The sequence below is a fragment of the Lithobates pipiens genome, unplaced genomic scaffold (genome assembly GCF_037356315.1).
Source record: "Lithobates pipiens isolate NorthernLeopardFrog02 unplaced genomic scaffold, aLitPip1_a1.2 Scaffold_16, whole genome shotgun sequence".
Classification (NCBI taxonomy): domain Eukaryota; kingdom Metazoa; phylum Chordata; class Amphibia; order Anura; family Ranidae; genus Lithobates; species Lithobates pipiens.
In genome coordinates this window covers 419304437-419323747 of record NW_027507748.1, presented here as the reverse complement: position 1 = coordinate 419323747, position 19311 = coordinate 419304437, and the positions used below count along the sequence as shown (strand labels likewise).

At 38.7% G+C, this 19311-nt stretch overlaps 1 protein-coding gene across 6 annotated transcripts in view; it reads right to left on the bottom strand.

Annotated features, from left to right (window-relative positions):
- IMPG2 (interphotoreceptor matrix proteoglycan 2) overlaps positions 1-19311 on the bottom strand; it is a 109117-nt gene that overhangs the window by 39789 nt on the left and 50017 nt on the right. For 3 of the 6 annotated variants that reach the window (XM_077482497.1, XM_077482496.1, XM_077482495.1), the window contains exons 3-6: positions 17396-17562; positions 10874-10905; positions 10410-10433; positions 1519-1551 (exon numbers count right to left, since the gene is read on the bottom strand). In XM_077482497.1, coding sequence (XP_077338623.1) covers positions 1519-1551; positions 10410-10433; positions 10874-10905; positions 17396-17562 — 256 coding nt within the window. The remainder of the gene's footprint in view (positions 1-1518; positions 1552-10409; positions 10434-10873; positions 10906-17395; positions 17563-19311) is intronic. The other 3 variants (XM_077482499.1, XM_077482500.1, XM_077482501.1) reach the window with 2 other exon arrangements.

The window sequence follows — 19311 nt, the reverse complement described above, 5'->3', positions numbered from 1 at the left end:
TTCTTTGTTGTAATGAAATCATGTAATCACTTGAAATTACAAATGATTAGAAATGGGCAGCACCTTTAAATATCCAACTACAGTGAGAGGAGCACACATACCCCCCAACCTTCTGATATGATAAAAAAAAAGGACACCCTTTATCACACAGAATAGCCTCAGTTATATGGACCAAAAGAATGTAATATGTAGAAAATTATTGACTAAACCAAACAAGTGTTTTTTTACTTCTCTTTTTCCTTTAAATTGGCTTTTCAAAATAACAAATGCATAAAAAGTTTAGTGCAGCATAACACTTTTGGTAGTAAAACATTACATTTTGTATAGAGATGTATAAATCAGACCAAAAAGAGGAATACTTGAGGCCACGCAATGGAAAGGGGGGTTTGGTCTCAAAAGAGGAACAGTCCCCCCAAATGAGGGACAATTGAGAGCTATGAGCACATATTCTCCATACCGGGAGTGAAGAGAACAAACTAAATGAGGGATCCATCTAGACGTGCATTCTGCTTGCACCTTTGACTCTCTTGTATAACACATAATGTAGGAATGGACAGTCATGCCCACATTGAGTATTTTGTGATTGCCAATGAGTGCATTACAGCATGGACATCATCATTTATGGTTCCAGTCAGTTAGGACATTGAAATAAACCAATCGGTAGTACATGCCTTAGTTTTATGCAGAGACAGTGCATGCTGCAGACAAACTAAATGTTTACACTGGAATGGACTTGTGATGACAGCTCTCAAATTACAGAACAGAAAAGTTGGAGGTAATAGGTTATATTTGCATTTAGTTGGTACTCCTGTATATATTAAAAGTTCTACTGTGGTTTAAAAGTACAGTTATCCTTTAGTGTAAACATTTTGCTGGCAACACAACTCTAAATGCATAATGATATACATACAACCCATATGTTTAAAAGTGCATACCAAGTTCCAGCGTGGAAAAAAGCGGCCAAAAGTTAAGAGCTTCTGAAAACCATTGTTGCCTCCTGCTGTTTAGGCTGCTCTAGTGGCAACAGTCCAAGTATCATTTGAACATGCCAGAATCACAGCTATTGAACAAACAATGTCTAATGTCTATGGGCACCTTATACAGCATAGGACTCCACTGGCTTTAAAATCCATCATTATGTTAACACATTCTGATTTTTACATAGATACTTCCAAGGACTGTACAAAGTAATGCTTTCAATATTTCGAGTGTATGGTGAGCAAGAGGCTCATTCACACATATGAGAAAAGCATACAAAAAATGCACTGGTTTTGCATTGTTTGAGCATTTATGATGAAATGGGAAGAATTTCATCTTCAGGAATAGAGTATACTAATAACCCAGAAGGGAGAAATATGTAATGTACGGTAATGTGAGTACAGTTTTATGCTATCAGATATACATTAACACTGCATTAAATGCATGCCTGTGTGAATGAGCCCCAAAAATGTACTTGCTAAAAGCACTCTAAGATCTGACTGTATATAGTGACTTCTGGTAACTAAAGTTCCTGCTTACCTGCACCGGTGGACCCACGGAGCAAAACCTTTGCTGAACATTGGTTAGAATAAGACAGAGAGGGCTAAACTTGGAGGTGCAGCAGTGGTTATATTCAGTATAACAACAATAAATGTATGTTAAATGTATAACAGTTTCTAACAGCTTTCAATATCTTAAATATTATGTTGCAGTTGAAATATCACCAGCATAAAACTTATATGCAGTGAGATACTTGATTGCCATTAAATAAAATGAATCTGCCACTAAATGAGTGATATTAAAAAAAGGCAAGTACGTACGGTAATTAACAAAAGTAAAACTCTAAAGGCATTCTCTCTATTATACACATATAGTATATTTAATGTATAACATGTTGCACAACAAATACAGAGCAAATATATCTCCTCAATAGACCTAAAGGGGGGTTTCCCATGCTAAACCCTAATACGGGATAGGTACAGGGATTGGAAACGTCCTTATTCAATGCAGAAAGCACAATGATCAAGGCTTTATATCTCTTCTGCATTTTCCATGCTTCCAAACAACTAAAATATTTAAAGCAACCCACCTTTTTTACAAATGGTAACATTTTTTACAATTTTTTACAATTGCTTGCTTGTTTAAGTATGAATAAGCTTGGTTAAAGTTTAATTCCAGTCAAATTAAATAAAACAGGAGTGCCAGGACTCTGCGACAAAAAGGTGTGGTGCAGTCATGGCTGCCGATAGGGGGGAATGGGTAGTCCTCACATACTTGGCTTGGGACCCATAATGTCAGGAGGTCAGTGTCTGAACTTCAGTACTCCCTATCTCCATGTATGATCTTTACATGGCTCATTGACCACAAAGAATGGATGTGTGGGTGGAACTCATACAAGCTCAATAGAGTCTGCATGCCAATCAAAAAGCAAAGCGGCCCACACAGAGATATGTCCACTCCCTAGGTGGTTGCCAGGACTACATATGTGGTGTCCTTATGGTATGAGGCAAGGGCAGCTTGCAGTTTGAGGCTAACTAATAAGTGACCAACTTGTAAGATAAGTCAGAGGATATGGAATATGGCACTTGCCCTGTAGAGAGGGGCTGTCCTATCTAGCAAGTGAAAACTGGATTTACTGCCACACTTTACTCTGAAAGCTACCTCACTGCTATTTAGTGAGGGGAAAATGGATATTAGGGAGCGTGGGGCCCTATCAGGTAGGTTGTATGGTGTCCTATGTTTTCTTGAGGTGGCTCTGGCTGTGCACAATAAAACTGCTGAAAGTAAGACAAAGCAGAGTAAGGAGAAGAAGGGTCATTAGTCTGCTGTTCTTTACTGTCCAAAAAGCAGGCTAGAGATGTGTCCATGACCAAAGCAGGGGTACTTGTTCTAATGGCATTTTTCAAAGCAGAGATTTCCCCCCACTATGGGAAAATCTTCACTGCTTTCAGTTGTATCTCAGTGAGCTTGCTTACAGATGTGCCCTCAGCTATTCACTAATCATCTAAAAGCAAAAATTATTATTTTTTTCTCAATTCTTAGTTACAGTAAGGAAAAAATATGCAAAAACAAAGCAATTTTGTGTAACACAAATTATTCTAATAACACAGACTCATCAAGCTACAATTTATTATCTATACCTGGTTCATGTAGGCAATATGTGCTGTGAACTTTTAGGCTTTTTACAATTTAGATCATTATGAAAAAAAAAGGAGAAGCAAGACTTTTACTAGTTAAAATTCCGAAGTTTATTCACAAAACAAAATTCATATATCCATAAAAACTTTTCAATATAGTTTGAGATTGCATATAAGATGCTCCTTAGAAAAAGCACTAATTCTGCTAAGCCATAGAGCCATAACTAATAGATATTTATATATTGTAGCAGAGCGTCCCAGAGAAAGCCAGGAAAAGTCCTATTCGGGGGTTTATACATCACATAGGCTCCTCTCATATACGTTCAGGGATCTCTGATCTACGATCCAGTTTGAATCATGTATCAGAGGCCAATTTAACTCACCTGAGACAGACAGCCGATGCTCGTGATCTGGGAAACACAGGCAACACTGGTTTGTGAAAGCAAAAGGTTGGTAAAAAGCTGTATCTGTGGAAGCTGACAAGCTGCAGGCTTGCTCAGCCTGGTAGTTAGGGCCTGTATATATTGTGTAGTTAGTGCCAAGACACAGCTAGGTTTTTGTTTGCCTTTTTTGTTCTGTTTGCTTTTCTAGAACACTGTACAGCACCTGTATTTAGACTTGTATATATCACCAATAAACCCCACACTGTTTGTTTGTCACTACGTCACTGGATTTGGTATCTGTGCCTGAAAGACTGCTTATCCCAGGGAGCTTTGCACCTCCTACCTGTCCCACAGGTTACTATATATATATATATGTATCGGCCATAGCCCTTTGTAGGGCGGCCTTGACTTATTGGGCTTACCGGTTACCTCCGCTTGGCTTGTTCTTCCACATCTAAGGGTTCCCAGGTTGATACCCAACAACTTGGACGCTGACACCAATAAAGTCCTTTTGAAAGGTTTTATTTTGCAGGGGTAACATCCAACAACACAGTCTCATATAGGAACAGAGGGCAAGGGTGAAGAACTCAGGCACCTTGAACTGCAGACATAAAAAAGTTTATAATACCACCCAGAGAGTAGCCACTCACAGCTGGGCACTTCACGGCTGAACGGTTCTACAGCCAGAGATCATGGCAATCAGCCTACATAACCTACATAATTAACCCTCAGAACCCCATTACTGTTCTGAGGCAAAAACTAAATTTACACATAAATGACACTTTGTCCAAAATGTCATCCACTATATATATAAAAATATAAATATATCTATATATATCTATATATATATATATATATACATATATATATATATATATATATATATATATATATATATATATATATATATATATATATATATATATATATATATATATATATATAGTATAGTATAGTACTGTATATAGTATATAAGGTGCAAGCAATAGTATTCAGTCTGCATCAGATATATAAGGCCAGACTGCAGAGAAAGATTCAACAAATATATTAGGCCAGGCTGTGTTGAAATGTTTTTAAAGGAATTATGTTGTGAATAAACTTGAATTTTACCAAGTACTCACTTTCTTGGGGTTAAGTGTGGCACATTAAAAGTCCTGTTTCTCCTATTTTTGTTGTTTCCTAAAGTCTATGGATGTGGTGCCACGTCAGTGATCTGTGCATTATTTTTTTCTATATAAATATAGACCATTGTAAAGGGTCTTAGCATTTATACTATACAACAGATGGTGGGTTATTTAGCATGGGATTACATCTTTTTGACAAGTATGGTAAATAGCATTTAACCTAAAGATATTTACTCAGTCAATTAGACTAATTTCTGCTTACATGGATTAAGTGAATGTGGCTTCATGAAGCATAATTATAATGTTGTTTAGAGCTTGTGTTTGCTGGTAACTCATGTCCCTATTTTTAAGGGTGTACTGCAAGGCATCATTATTTCATGTTTAAACAAGGAGATGGGCACACATTGAGCAATGCTGGGCACAACATACTTCACCAAATATTATTCAGATTTGCATTGGGAACAGCAAACCTGTACTCATAATGATATGCACAAAATGATTTATTCTATTTTCTGGCTAAATACAAAGCATTAAAAAAGCAAGAGTTTTGGATAGAGTAATAAAAGGTCAGACCCTTTGTCAAGTTTTATTTCTGCCTGAGATAGTCCATTCATTCTCTTTTGGGGACATGGTGGGGGTGCCCCTAAACCATTTCCATAACTGTATCCCTGCTAGGTAGATTCAGTCCTAAAATTGTCTTGTTTCACAACAGCAAAAGGTCAAGTAAAATTCTCCAAAGGTTACACATTTCCTGAAACTCTAAGATTAGAGTTCTGTTAAGTTTGAAGATCATGCCTCTCATTTTCTGTCTCCAGCACAGGAAGAGAATGGAAACCTCCCCAGTAGGACACAGACAAAAAACATAGGTAGGAGCTTTAACCTTTCCATATCTAAAAGAATATGACTTGGTTCTACATATATGTTAATTAACATTCTACAGTGTTAAGCCCCATACGCATGGGCCGAATATTGGGCAGTATTGGCTGGTTCAATAGAAACCGTGTACAGCAACCAGTCTGACAGAAGCTGGCCGAATGTCCAGCTTCTGTCAAAGGAGCATGACTGAAAAAGGTCTGCTGATCGGCATCCAATCAGCGTTTTCAACCCTTGGCTGAGGGTGCTGACCGGTGTGTTCTTGCGGGGGCAGCAGTCCCCCTGTCAGAACACATTAAGGCTGGGTTCACACTGCTGCGGGGGGAGATCCGGATGTGATTCGCACAGCAAATCACATCCGATCTCCGTAGCACTGCGAGTTCAGCCATACAGATAGTATGGCTGAACTCGCAGCTGTCCCGCAGCAAACTCGCACAGGACCCTTTTTTGGGTCCGCAACGGAATCGGATCGCATGGGGGTTCACACCATGCGATCCGATTCCTGTGCGAGTCGGCAGATCGCACTGCGATATGCCGACGGATCTGGGGGTGTCATTAACATAACATTGACACCCCCAGCCGTCCGCATAGGGCAGTGTGAACTGCCGGCGGGAGGTATGCGATGCGGGAAAACGCCGCGGATTCGCGGCGTTCCCGCATCGCAATAGTGTGAACCTAGCCTCACTCAGCTTAGTGCAGCAGCTGCTTTTGAGCTCTTAATTTTTTTTTTCATTCAGCACACTGCACTGGGTTGAACAAAAAACAAAATGATAGTGTGTACCAGGCTTTACTCAAGATAATGGCTTTAGATATGTGGTTGATCAGTGATAAATAATAACATTAACCACTTTAAAATAACTGCCATTTAGACCATGTGGTGAATCAAGCTCCAAATGTGGTTAACACTATTTCCCCCCCAGCATATTTCATCTTCATTATAGGGAGGATACAGGAGACAGGGTAAATAGACCACTGGGTTTAGGACAATTTTGTTCTCAGCAAACCCCCAGTGCAACATATTTACATGGTAATGGGGATTTAATTTTTGTAAATATACTTTTCTGAAAAATGTCATTAAATCTTGTAAAAAAAAACTTCACATTTTCATGTTCTCTCATTATAAAAAAACTGTGTAGCCATAACACCATGTCTGTTCACAATGCTTTATTTAACGTTGTTGATTCTATTGGCTCCTGCCTGACACACTTCTCTAAATAACCATCAAACTCCCTTTCAGCTGTTTCAAAAACATTTTTCAGACATCCTCGTTAACCCCATTACTTAATTGTTATGCAACTATTACTGAGAAAGTAACAAACTGCAGTTTTGTGCAAATAAAGTTGCTTCCATTTTCATTATGAGGTCAGAATACAAAATACAATAGCTAATTATATGTTCTGGGTTCTTTTCCTTCAGAAGTATTTTGAAATATTCATTCATAGAGTCCTTTCAATAATGCACGCATGATGTTTAATACTGTGAATTATTAGCTTTTCTTTCTGAAATTACTTATTTGCATAGATTAGCTGAAATTACAATATGTATGTTTTTTATTTTTGTTGTATTTTTTTAAATGTATCCATATATTTACAAGGACCATCTCACAGGTTACTTTAAAAATGAAAAACTGTTGGACTAAGGCTGGCAGAAACTGGGCATAATAAAAATAGCTATTTTTTATTTTATTTTTTTGCTGATACAATAACAATGTATGAGGCTTTTAGGGTTAAATTACGTATTTTATGCAAGGAAAAAATGACTGCATGGCATAAGGAGATTTATGTTTGTGAACTGACCATTTTGAAAAAAAATGTCAAAAGACAAAACACCATACACAGTTTGAAAAAACTCCTACACGTTTCTTTGCTTTATTTTCTATGAGAAGCAAATACTGTACGTAAGCCAAAAAAAGTTTTATACTGTGCTGACTACAATGTAGAGCGGGTGGTCTTTTTGAGAGCAATGGAACCCAATCACAGCCGGGAAAGTAATTTGGTTATTTGGGAAAGGACTAAAGGGATGTTAGAAAGGGATAACATCAAGGATGGTCTGCGTTTAAAGTAAAAAAATGTTTTAACAATAAACATGGTATATTTATCTGCCCTGTGTAATGGTATTGCAGAGAGTGGCCCTGAACCCCCTCTTCTGGGGTTTCCCACTGGAGCTCTTGGCTTCTCCTCTTCCCCGTGTGCCACCATAGGAAGCCACTTCCTCTGGTGGTGCACCTGCAGTGTCGCTTCTGAGGCAGGTTGTGTGCGACCATTGACAAACACAGCATGGCTTGCCCTGCGCCCTACCTACTCTTCACAGGATTTTATTTACAACAGCAAGAGCCAATGGTTCCCGCTGCTTCCTCTGCCCTGCGAATGTAGGGAGAGAGAGGGGAGAGCCACTACAGACAGGCATAGCATAGTGCATGTGAGGACTCGGGGGATGAGGGAGGGATGCAAATACTGGGCCATTTTAACCCTTACAACAGTTTTAAGGCTTTCTCTCCTTTATTTTTATCTGGTGATCTCGGTGTTTCTCAACTCCAGTTCTCAAGGCACCCCAACAGGTCATGTTTTCAGGCTTTCCATTAATTTGCACAGGTGATTTGATCAGTTTTACTGCCTTAGTAATTACCACATCCATTTCATCTGAGGGAAATCCTGAAAACATGACCCGTTGGGGCGCCTTGAGGACTGGAGCTGAGAAACACTGATCTAGCCAGTAAGTCAGTTTTTTTTAACAGAACAAGCTGCTGTATCAGGTTGGGTAGGTAGAGATGGGATGACCTTAATATAAATTAATATAAAAACTCACTAATGATCTACTAACTGCTAAAACCAATGGCCTCTACTCCATACTCATACTACTAGACCTCTCTGCAGCATTTGATACTGTTGACCATCCCAGCCTGAAAAAAACTCCACTCTCTTGCCCTTTAAAATTCTTCTCTCTCCTGTTCTTCTCCTACCTATCACAGTGTTCCTTCAGTGTTACCTATAACTCTGTTTCCTCCTCTCCACTTCTTATTTCTGTAGGGGTACCTCAAGCTTCTGTCCTATGGCTTACAGTACCATCTCTATGCTGATGACACACTAATCTTTCTCTATACTCCTCACCTCACTCCTTCAGTCTCCTCACACATTACTAACTTACTAACTGACATATCAGCATGGATGTCACACCACTTTTTCAATCTTTCTAAAACTGAGCTCATAATTTTTCCACAGCCCATGCCCTCTCCCATGACTTCTCCATCAAGATCAATAATACAGCATTCAGTCCCTCCCCATATGCCAGGGTACTAGGTGTAATCCTGGACTCTGACTGCAAATCCAATCACTGTCAAAATCTTGCAGACTTCACCTCTGTAGCATCTTCAAAATATGCCCCTTTCCAACCTTGGAAACCACTAAGCAATTTATCAATTTATTCACTTTCTTGTTATCTCTCACCTTGACTATTGTAACTTCCTCCTCATTGGCCTACCTCTCCGCAAGCCTTTCTTCAATCTATCATGAATGTTGCTGCCAAACTCATCCACCTTGCCACCCCTCGCTACCAATTCCTCCACTGGCTTCCCATTGCCCAATGAATAAAATTCAAAACACTAACAATAACATACAAAGCCATTTACAACTCTGCACCGAGCTACATCACCAATCTTGTCTCAAAATATCACCCACACCATCCTCTCCTCCAATGACCTTCTGCACTCTAGTTCCCCTGTCTCCTCCTCCCATGCTATCTCCAGGCCTCCCCTATCCTCTGGAACTCACTACCCCAATCTGTCTGGATATCTCCTACTGTGCCTACTTTTAGGCGACCCCTGAAAACTCATCTTTTCAAGGAAACTTATCCTGCCTTCAGCTAACAACCTAATCTTCTACTTTCCTCATCAGTTCATTCCTCACAGTTACTACATTTTGTTTCACCAGACCCTCCCTATTAGATTGTAAGTTCAAAGCAACAGGGCCCCCTTAACCCTCTTGTATTGAATTGTATTGTTGCTGTACTGTCTCCATTTATATTGTAAAGAGCTGCGCACACTGTTGGCGCTATATACTGTAAATTCTGTATAATAATAATAATAATGTCTGGTTGTGCCTGTTTTCTTTTTTCTTATCTGTTAGGTATAACTAACAATAAATTAGAGTGTGCCTAATATTTTATGTCACTAGTTGTTGATGAACCAGGTGAATTATGGTACAATTCAGATACAATACAATAATGGAAATAGGATAGAGCAAGCTTACTGGATGTATATTAATCTTAAAGTGACTCTGTTGCTAAGTTAAAGAAATGTACACATATAAAACCTACAAAAGTATAGGCATTATACTAAATTGTTTCAATGCCCATTCCTCCGATTTTTTTTCCAAAGCTACTACTCCCCTGCTGCGAGCTGTGCTTCCTACTGCTGACCCCTACCTCACTACTGTGTCCTTTTGGGAAGCAGGGCCTGGCATGAGGAACCACAGTGCACAATAAAGGGACAAACATCTGACAGTACATGCCAGTAAAGAGGACATTTCTTTACAAAAAACCAAAGGAATGAAATGGCATTATCAGTACTGACTCAAAAAATCTACCCACTTAAAATATACTAAAGTACTTTAGCAACGCAGAAGAATTTGGAGTCAATAACTGAGGAGGTCAAGAGACACAAAAATCGAAAGCCAAAATCTATGCCAGTGCAGTGTTGCTCCTTGGAAACATGATGCAGTACACATCATGAATGCATGGCTATAGTATATGATTCAAACCCCACAAAACCCAGAGTAAAGAGTGAAACTGCCTCAGTTAAATCAAAATTCTGAGAACCAACTGATTTACCAAAAACATAACCGGTGCATATTTATCCTTGACAAACTGACAACAAAAAAAAGTACAGAGCTGAGTTAAATGATAAGCTAAGTACTTACCCACATGTCCAGTCAGTGCAAGAACTTAAAATATAAAAAATATATATATAACTAATAAATAACATTGGATCGGAAGCTATTAAAATAACGGATAATGTTTAGCAAATTAAAAATTATTATTAATAAATAAGTGTACTTTTGCCAAAATAAAGAGGCTTGAAACAGATTCTCAATTTCCAGCAAATCAGTAAATGTAATTCTGTACCTATAATGCAGAATAATCAAAGTCTGATCCCTACACCCTACCAATTTGTATTTACACAGTGATACTTGCCCAATGTGGAAATATGTATGCAGGCTGGACAATATTCACCATAAGAATCACCAACATGGTTCCACTGTAGACTAAGAGCTTGGACCACTGAGCATATACAGTATATGTTAATAAGATATAAATTCAGTGGTGGTAATCTTATTTAGGGAAAAGTTCACTTGTTCTTTAAATGTTATTAACTTTAACTTACGTGCTTTCTGCATGTTTAGTGAGAAGCAGTTTCTGCAAGAAAATAATAATAATCACTCAAGGCTTATTAACAACATGAACAAAAAATGTGTAACAAAAGAAAAAAATGCCCACTATTTAAAAATGTACAAAATTATTATTGCATTGGCAATGCTGCTGTTTTAATCCAAAGAAGATTCAACTGTTAATTAGCACTAAATTAGCACTACTAATTTAAATTGATAATATAGGTGAAAACATTTCTGGGGGCTCCATAAGCACTAAGGTGTCTTTACTCAAAGTACGAAAATACCATGTCCTGGGCAGCACTGCAAACACAGAACAAATGGCTTGATTTACTTAATAGAGAGTATTCACTTATCTTAGAGAAAAAAGTGAAAGTGCTCATCTTAACTTGTTTTAAACTGGTGGGTTGGTGTTCATGTATTTATGGAGCACTATTTTAAAACAGCATAGTTTACCACTTGTGCTCACACCATACACATAATGCCTGTGACTGCGCTTTGTTTAGATAACAAGCAAAATGTGCAGAGACAATCAAAGTGACTCTGTGCTTTGTGATCGCTGTGATGGGCAATCACAGTGACCATAAATGTTAACACTCCCGTGCTCACATTTGAGAGCCTTCCACTTTCTATCACAAAAGAGAAAAGAGAGGAGAGAGAATTTCATGTCTGAAGGGATCATAGGGGGGTAGGCAACAGCAGTTTTAGGGTGGGGGAGGGGTGAGGTAATAACTATTACTGTGGAATAGTTTTTTAACCCTTTGACTCACATTCCACCATACATCTCAGCTCTATCCTGTGTCTGTAGTGCCTGTATATTAATACCATCACCTCCCTTATGCTGTAAACGAACCCTTCATCTTCATCCCCCCACTGTATGTGACTTGTAAACCATTCTCCTCCTCCTCCCTCTGTGTATGACATCCCCTCCTCTTATGTGTAAATTAATGATGTGCTGTATCAAATGCACCATTACCAAACTCTATGTTTTAGCCACCTCAATACCAGCATGTTTCTTAATTTCCAAAGAATTGTGACAAAAATTAGTTCACCTCAGGGTTTCTACTTTCCAAAAAGGCCTCATCTTGGAGATGTCTGTACTGTCCAAGCATCTTTATTTGATATGTTTCTAACAGAAGGTAATGGTAACCCTTTCTTTCAAAACTTTTGATACCACCAATAGAAACCTCTATCTGTCTCAAAAAAAAAACTATAGCATTCATTTAGATACAGTGTTGCACGACCGAGTGATTGCCAGTCAAACTATCACAGCACTAAAATCTGAAAAAAGCCTGGTAATGAAAGGGTAAAAAAAAAAGCTAGTACTGAAGTGGTTAAATGCCCAGTTATGTGCAAGGGTAATCAAAAACATAAGATGTGGACAGTCTTTCCTAATTTAAAAAAACAATCCCAAAGTATTTGCAACATTTTCACAATATACACGTTCTGCTGAGATGTGACAAATTATCATTTTAAATATATTAATATTAGAATACAGTAGCAAGAAAAATTATGTGAACTCCTTGGAATTGACTGGTTTTCTGCAGTAATTTGTCATACAGTGTGATCTGAGTTCATCTTAGTCACAAACGATAAACACAATGTGCTTCAGCAGAAAACACACAAACAATTCTAATTTCTCGTGTCTTTATTGAACAAACCCATTAATCATTCACAATGATGGAGGAGAAAGTAAGTGAATCCTTGGAGTTAATAGGTGGTCAAAATTCCTTTGGCAGTAATGACTTCAATCAAGAACTTTCAGTAGCTCTGGATCAGACCTGCACAACGTTCAAGAGGAATTCAGACCATTCCTCTTTACAAAACTGCTTCAGCTCAGGGACATTTGTAGGATATCTGGTGTGTACAGCTCTCTTGAGGTAATGTCACAGCATCTCTATGGTTTTAAGATCTAGGCTCTGACTGGGCCACTTCAAAAGGCACATTTTCTTTTTCTGAAGCCAGTCTGTGGTGAAGTTACTTCTATACCTAGAGTCATTGTCCTGTTGATCACCCAACTTCTACTACTGGCCAGCAGACAGCCATGCTGACACTATCCTGTAGCATAGTTTGGTAAAATTGGCAATGCATTTTATGGCAAGTGGTCCAGGCCCTGAAGTAATGAAGCAAGCCCAAATCATGATGTTTCTGCCACATACTTCACTGTTGGGATTATATTTTGATTTTGGTAAGCTGTGACCTTTTTGCATCATACATAGTGCATAGTATTCTTTCCAAACAATTAAACTTTTATTTCATCCATCCACAAAACATTTTTGCAGTTGTTTTGTGGGTTTTTTCGAGGTGCAAACATCAGGCAAGCAGCATTGTTTCTTTTTTGAAAAGCAGCAGCTTTCTGTGTGGTTTTCTGTCATGTACACCCTTCCTGTTCAAAGACTCAGGCTACTTTCACATTGAGGCGCTGGGCGCGCTGGTGGTAAAGCAGCGCTATTTTAACGGCACTTTACCGTCGTTTTAGCTGCACTTTTCGATTAAAACTGCCCCGCTAGCGGCTGAAAAAGGGTTAAAACCCCTCGCTACAGCGCCCCAAAGATGCGGCTTGCAGGACATTTTTCAGCATCCTGCAAGCGCACGGCTCCAGTGTGAAAGCCCTCGGGCTTTTACACTGGAGATACAGCAGCGGCTGTTTGAAGACGCTTTGCAGGTGCTATTTTTAGCACTCTATCGCCTGCAAAGCGCATCAGTGTGAAAGGGGCCTTACATATGATAGACTAATGAACAAGGATGTTTGCCAGTTCCACTGATGTCTTCAAGCGTTTACCTTGTTTACCTCATTGAGGAGTTGTGCCTTGGGAGTGATCTTGGTGGGTGGCCACTTCTTAGGAAGAGTAGCCACAGAACTAAACTATCTTCATTTATAGACAATTTGTCTAACTGTCAATTGATGTATACCTAAACACTTTGGGATTACTTTATATCCCTTTCCAAGATTATGCAGATTAACCACTCTTGATTGTATGGCTTCAGAGAGTTCCTAAATGTTTGAGTATCTTTTATCAATCAAAGTAGCTCTGAACCACACCTCCAAACTAATTTCAATATCGGACTCTAGGTGTGCAAACTACTGACTTCAGTTATCTTTTGTTATAATTAGTAAGTAATTAGTCTGTAGGTTTGCCTACTTTTTCCTCCAGCACTGTGAATGTTTAATGGGTATGTTCAATAAAAACACCAGAAATTAGAAGTGTTTGTGTGTTATAAACTTAAGTATATAGAGTTTGTTTACTGTTGTGACTTAGATGAGGATCAGATCACATTTTATGGCAAATTACTGCAGAAAAACAATTAATTTCAAGGGCTTCCAGTTACACCTGCGCTTGGACCTCTAACCTAACCAATAGCAGCTTACACAATTTGTTGACATTCAAATTCAAAACACATAGCAATAAAGTGCAGCTCTCAAAACACATATAAATAGTGCTTATATGAAAAGCAAAGATGAATCCTACACTAGTTTCAAACAGTGAAAAACCTCAAAAGTTCACGGAAAGCAGACTTCAATGCAATGTTTCACAACCCAAGCAGGGAGCTAAAAGACTGTCTCCACATCATAGTGCCATGATGACAGTTGAAGCACAAGAGTTAGTAATAGGCACAAAAAAGCAGGGAAGCCAAAAAGTGTCCACAGGGATTGTGGGAAAAGAAATTGTACACAACCAAACCATTGCCAGGCACTCATGCTATAATGCGCCAGAATGTAAACTGTCCATGAGCCACAAGTGTGGGGCTAATGAACGTGATAATTAGAAGTCCAGAGCCCAGTAAAAAATAAGCCGGAAGTCAAATAAAACAGTTTATTCCAACAATGAAGCAGCAATAAAAACAGCAAGAAGCCTGAGCTGAATGTGGAACAGTATTACCAGAGGTGGATCCAATCCGTTCCTGTAGCAGCAGAGGATAACAAGGGAAAACCTGCATGTACCAGGAGATCTGAATGGAGGACAGATTCTGTGCGAGAAAGCTCTCCACTGCAGCCAAACAGCAGGGAAGCGCAGGTCACTGGAAACAGCGTGGTTGGAACACAGGGATCAGCTGTTCCACCAACACGAAGCTGAACAAACAGGAAGTGAAGTCGGTTGCCAGGACTACATGTTTTGGGACACACCCCTTGACAAATGGTGACCTGTGCTTCTCTGCTGTTTGGCTGTAGTGGGCAGTTTTCTCACACAATATCTGCCCTCCATCCAGATCTCCCAGTACACGCAGGTTTTCCCTTGTCATCCTCTGCTGCTGCAGGATGGGATCGGATCCACCTCTGGTAATGGTGTTCCACATTCTTGCTGTTTTTATTGCTGCTTCCTCTTATTCAAAGAGATTTTCTTCCTTCACTTGCTCTATTTTGCAGTGGAGCACAATTATTTTTGGTACAGAGGTTCTTAATAATTTAGCAAAATGGAGGTATTGCGATAGGCGCCAAATTCGTACCTAGTATGGCCAATTTATTTATAGTCAAACGGGAAAAGGACATCATCTTGAGAGTTCAGAGACCTGAGCTTATCATGAGGAAAAGGTACATTGATGACATCCTCCTCCTAATGGATTGTGACCTGGAATTTCCTAATGGTTTTATGCAGGATTTGAATAATGATAGGGGCATTGTCTTTCAACATAAAGCTAGTGTACAAGAGGTACACTTATTAGATCTAAGAATTATGATTAAAGAAGAATCTTTTTTTATCACTATGTCTTTTAAAGAAATGGACCATAATGGGTTTATTTAATTGGATAGTTGCCACCATCCTGCATGGTTAATATCAGTGCCTAAAAGTCAGTTCACTATACTAAGATGTAATTGTACTCACCGCAAGGATTATTTCAAATACACCCACAACCTTAAATCGAGATATTTTGGATAAAGGGTCTGACTTAGATATATTGGATCAAATTACCGGTATTATGGAAGTGGGTTAATATCATAGAAGTCAAATGTTATCAAGTAAATCTGTTAATGTCACAAACACTTTCCTTTTAGTTTTTCCATTTTAACTACATTTTCTACCCAACATTATGCTAAAAAACATTTCACCCAATGCTATAGATCCCCAAGAAAGCCCACATTTTGTCATAAATGTAGGATTTGCAAATTGAATAAACTAAGGTGGAGGAAGTATATTAGTTTCCAATCAAAGAGTACATCTAAAATCTATGACATCTGGTCTTTCATTACATGTTCTTCTAAAAACATAGTTTAATTGCTGTAGTGTCCATGCGGCCTGGATTATGGAGGCTGAGCGGTGAGGATGCTGCAAACACGTATAAGTGAGTGTATATTTGAATACATTGTATATTCTGTTTTTTATAGTACACCAAAAGGGTATTGTGTTTGCTTTTATGAGTTGAGCACATATGAGAGTTGGATGCCTCTGGACTGCTGGTGTTGAGTGATATCCAGATAGAGGGAGAAGGGGGCCTAGCTGAACCTTTGAGTGTGGATGAGGCCCAATAAATGAGATGAAAGTTGGGATGCTGATGGGATCTGGGAAGCTTTATTTAACAAGCACTATTTGATCACTCATTTTGTAGAGGGTCAACATTCTCTGGTAAGAGGCTATGTGTGCCCACTAATGGTGGATGGTCTGGAAACATTGCACCGAAGACTGCTTTCTGGGAACTTTGGAGTTGTTCACGGTTTCTGGACTTTTTCATTGAGACTGTTAAAAGATTCATCTTTGTATTTGATATCATAGCACTATTTATATGTATTTTGAATGCTGCATTTTATTGCTATATACATTCCAAGGGGTTCTGGAATGATACAAGAGAGACCCAGGAAGAGATTGGGCTGTGTTTTCTTCTTGTACAGCTCTTCTTTCTCACTGGCATGCACAGTAAGTATAAAGCATTTCTCCAGCACTTCTAGTCAATCAGAAGCTTTGGCAATGTTACATGCAGAATTATTGCCTACATTACAGAAGGTGCTTTCAGTATGGGGCAAAGAATCTGGCTGCCCCCCAGGTTCATTAGGAGGGTATAGAGCTGAAGTGGAGTCCAGAATAGAGTTGAGTAGCAGATGAGATCATAAGAAGTTGCATCGGGTCAGGAAAGGGCACAGGTGATTGAAGGGATGTGCAGATAGCTGAAGTGGAAGGCAAGATGTGCACAAAGGGTTGGAGTGATGAGCTCTACAGGCATCTCATTATCAAACTACAACACTGTCAGTTCCATGTTTGGGAATGGGTACTACATGCACCACTTTAAAGCCATTGCTTTTATTTCAGCAGAGAACTCACTGCTTACTGCTATTAGACCTCACTATTTCCCTGCCCCTCAACCTATCCCAATTTCAAGTTCAACAACTTTATAAGGTTGCTATTTATGCATATTAGGAGGATGTATGATGAAGTATGTAAACTCAATTTTTTATTAGACAAATTAGCGTTCCGGGTCTGCTTTTTATACCTAATAGTAAGGGAAACTATTGAAAGCGAACAGTGCTTGCTGCATGAAGATATTATAACCACTTGATAAAAAAATGCCTCTGTACTATGATAGTGTACCTGTTTGACCAATTTGTGATGGTCTTCCGATTTGCTGAAATTCTCCCCTATATCAAACACTGGCATGGTTCCTTCTTCACATAAATGCATCCAGTGCTGATATTCAGCTTGGTCCGGAAGTCGGTCCCAGAAGATCTTGAACACTTCCCAAACAGTTTCTTGGCACACTGTTCCAATATATTAACAAAAATGCATGTTTGTTAGAATACATTATAAAATCAAATATTTATGTATATATAAATATATTGCATACACATTGTGGCTGATGCATGTTAGTAAACTGCCAACAAAATGAATAATAGTGTATTTCTTTACGATCAATGGTGTTATATTTACTTTTATGCAATAAAAAAATACAAAATACATGAGTATTTGGTATTTTTTGGTTTTATGGCTAGTTCATGGTGCATTATACAAGGGCATCCTGAGATCAGTATATAATGATCTAATTACAAACAATACAGAGCTGATTGCAGATGTGGAAGTAAGGGATAACTTGGGAAAAAGGGTAATTATATTTGTCATACATTATAGGTAAAGGAGACAAGAGAGTGGGACAAGAACACTGAATTTCAAAAGAGCCAACTTTAATAAACTGTGCATCATACTACATGACACTAAATGAGATCAAATTCTTGCAACAAAGAACACTGAAGAAAAGTGGGAGTGCTTTAAGTATGTATTAAACAATGGCATATGTGCATTCTAATTAATGGGCAAAAAACATAAAAGAACAAATGTTAAACCAGGGTGGCTAAATACTATTGTAAAAAAGCATATTAATGAGAAAAAAATGGTCCTTTAGAAAAAAGGATGAAGGGTCACCACTGGCATTCCAAAACTACAAAGATGGCATTTAGAAATGCAAGAGCGCAACCAGTGCTCCTGGCTCCCTCAAGCCTCTTGTTATGTGAGCGCTCATGCACGCTTGATCCCAAGCCATACTCTGTGTGTCCATTGACAAATACAGCACAGCTTGACCCCACCTCCTGCTCCCTCCTCACACAATCTGATTGACAGCAGCATCAGCCAATGGCTTCCGCTACTGCCTCTATGTCCCTTGAGGAGAGAGAGTGAAAAGAACCACTGCTCTCTGGCACTGTGCTGGATCGAGATCAAGCTCAGGTAAGTATTTAGGGAGGAAGCTGGCCACATAAAGTTTTTTACCTTAATGCAAAGAATGCATTAAGGTAAAAAAGCTTCTACTTTTACAAACATTTTAAAGTGAACAAATCACCAGAACTGGATGGCTTACACCCAAGAATTCTCAAAGCACTTAGCCATGTGATAGCCAGACCATTATTCCAAATTTATAAGGACAGCTTGCTGACTGTAATGGTCCTAGTGATTGGCAAAAAGCAAACGTGATACCAATATTTAAAAAGGGGCTGACATATATTTCTGGAAAATACAAACCAGTCTGCCCAACATCAATAGTATGTAAACTATTGGAAGCAATGTTAAAGGACCATATCCAAGAATTTTCTGATAAAAAATAGTATTGTTAGTAACCAACATTGATTCATGAAAAACCATTCCTGCCAGACAAACCTCTTAACGTTCTATGAGGAGGTGAGCTGTAATTTGGATAGAGGAAGGCCTGTGAATGTAATGTATCTAGATTTTGCTAAGGCACTTGATATAGTACCCCATAAACACCTACTTTACAAGTTAAGGTCTTTTGGCATTGATGAGATTTTATGTACCTGGATAGAAAACTAGTTGGAGGTTACTGAGAAATAAAGGTGATATTTTAAGGAAGTTTTAACGCATTTGTTGTCTATATCTGGGTTGTCCCACAGAATCCCATCTAATAGAGGAACAAAAAGGTACTAAAAACTAGCCATATAATGGTTTTTTGAAATTCTTTTTTTTTTTAGACCTATAATGAGCTCTAGGGTGTGTTTTCATTTGGA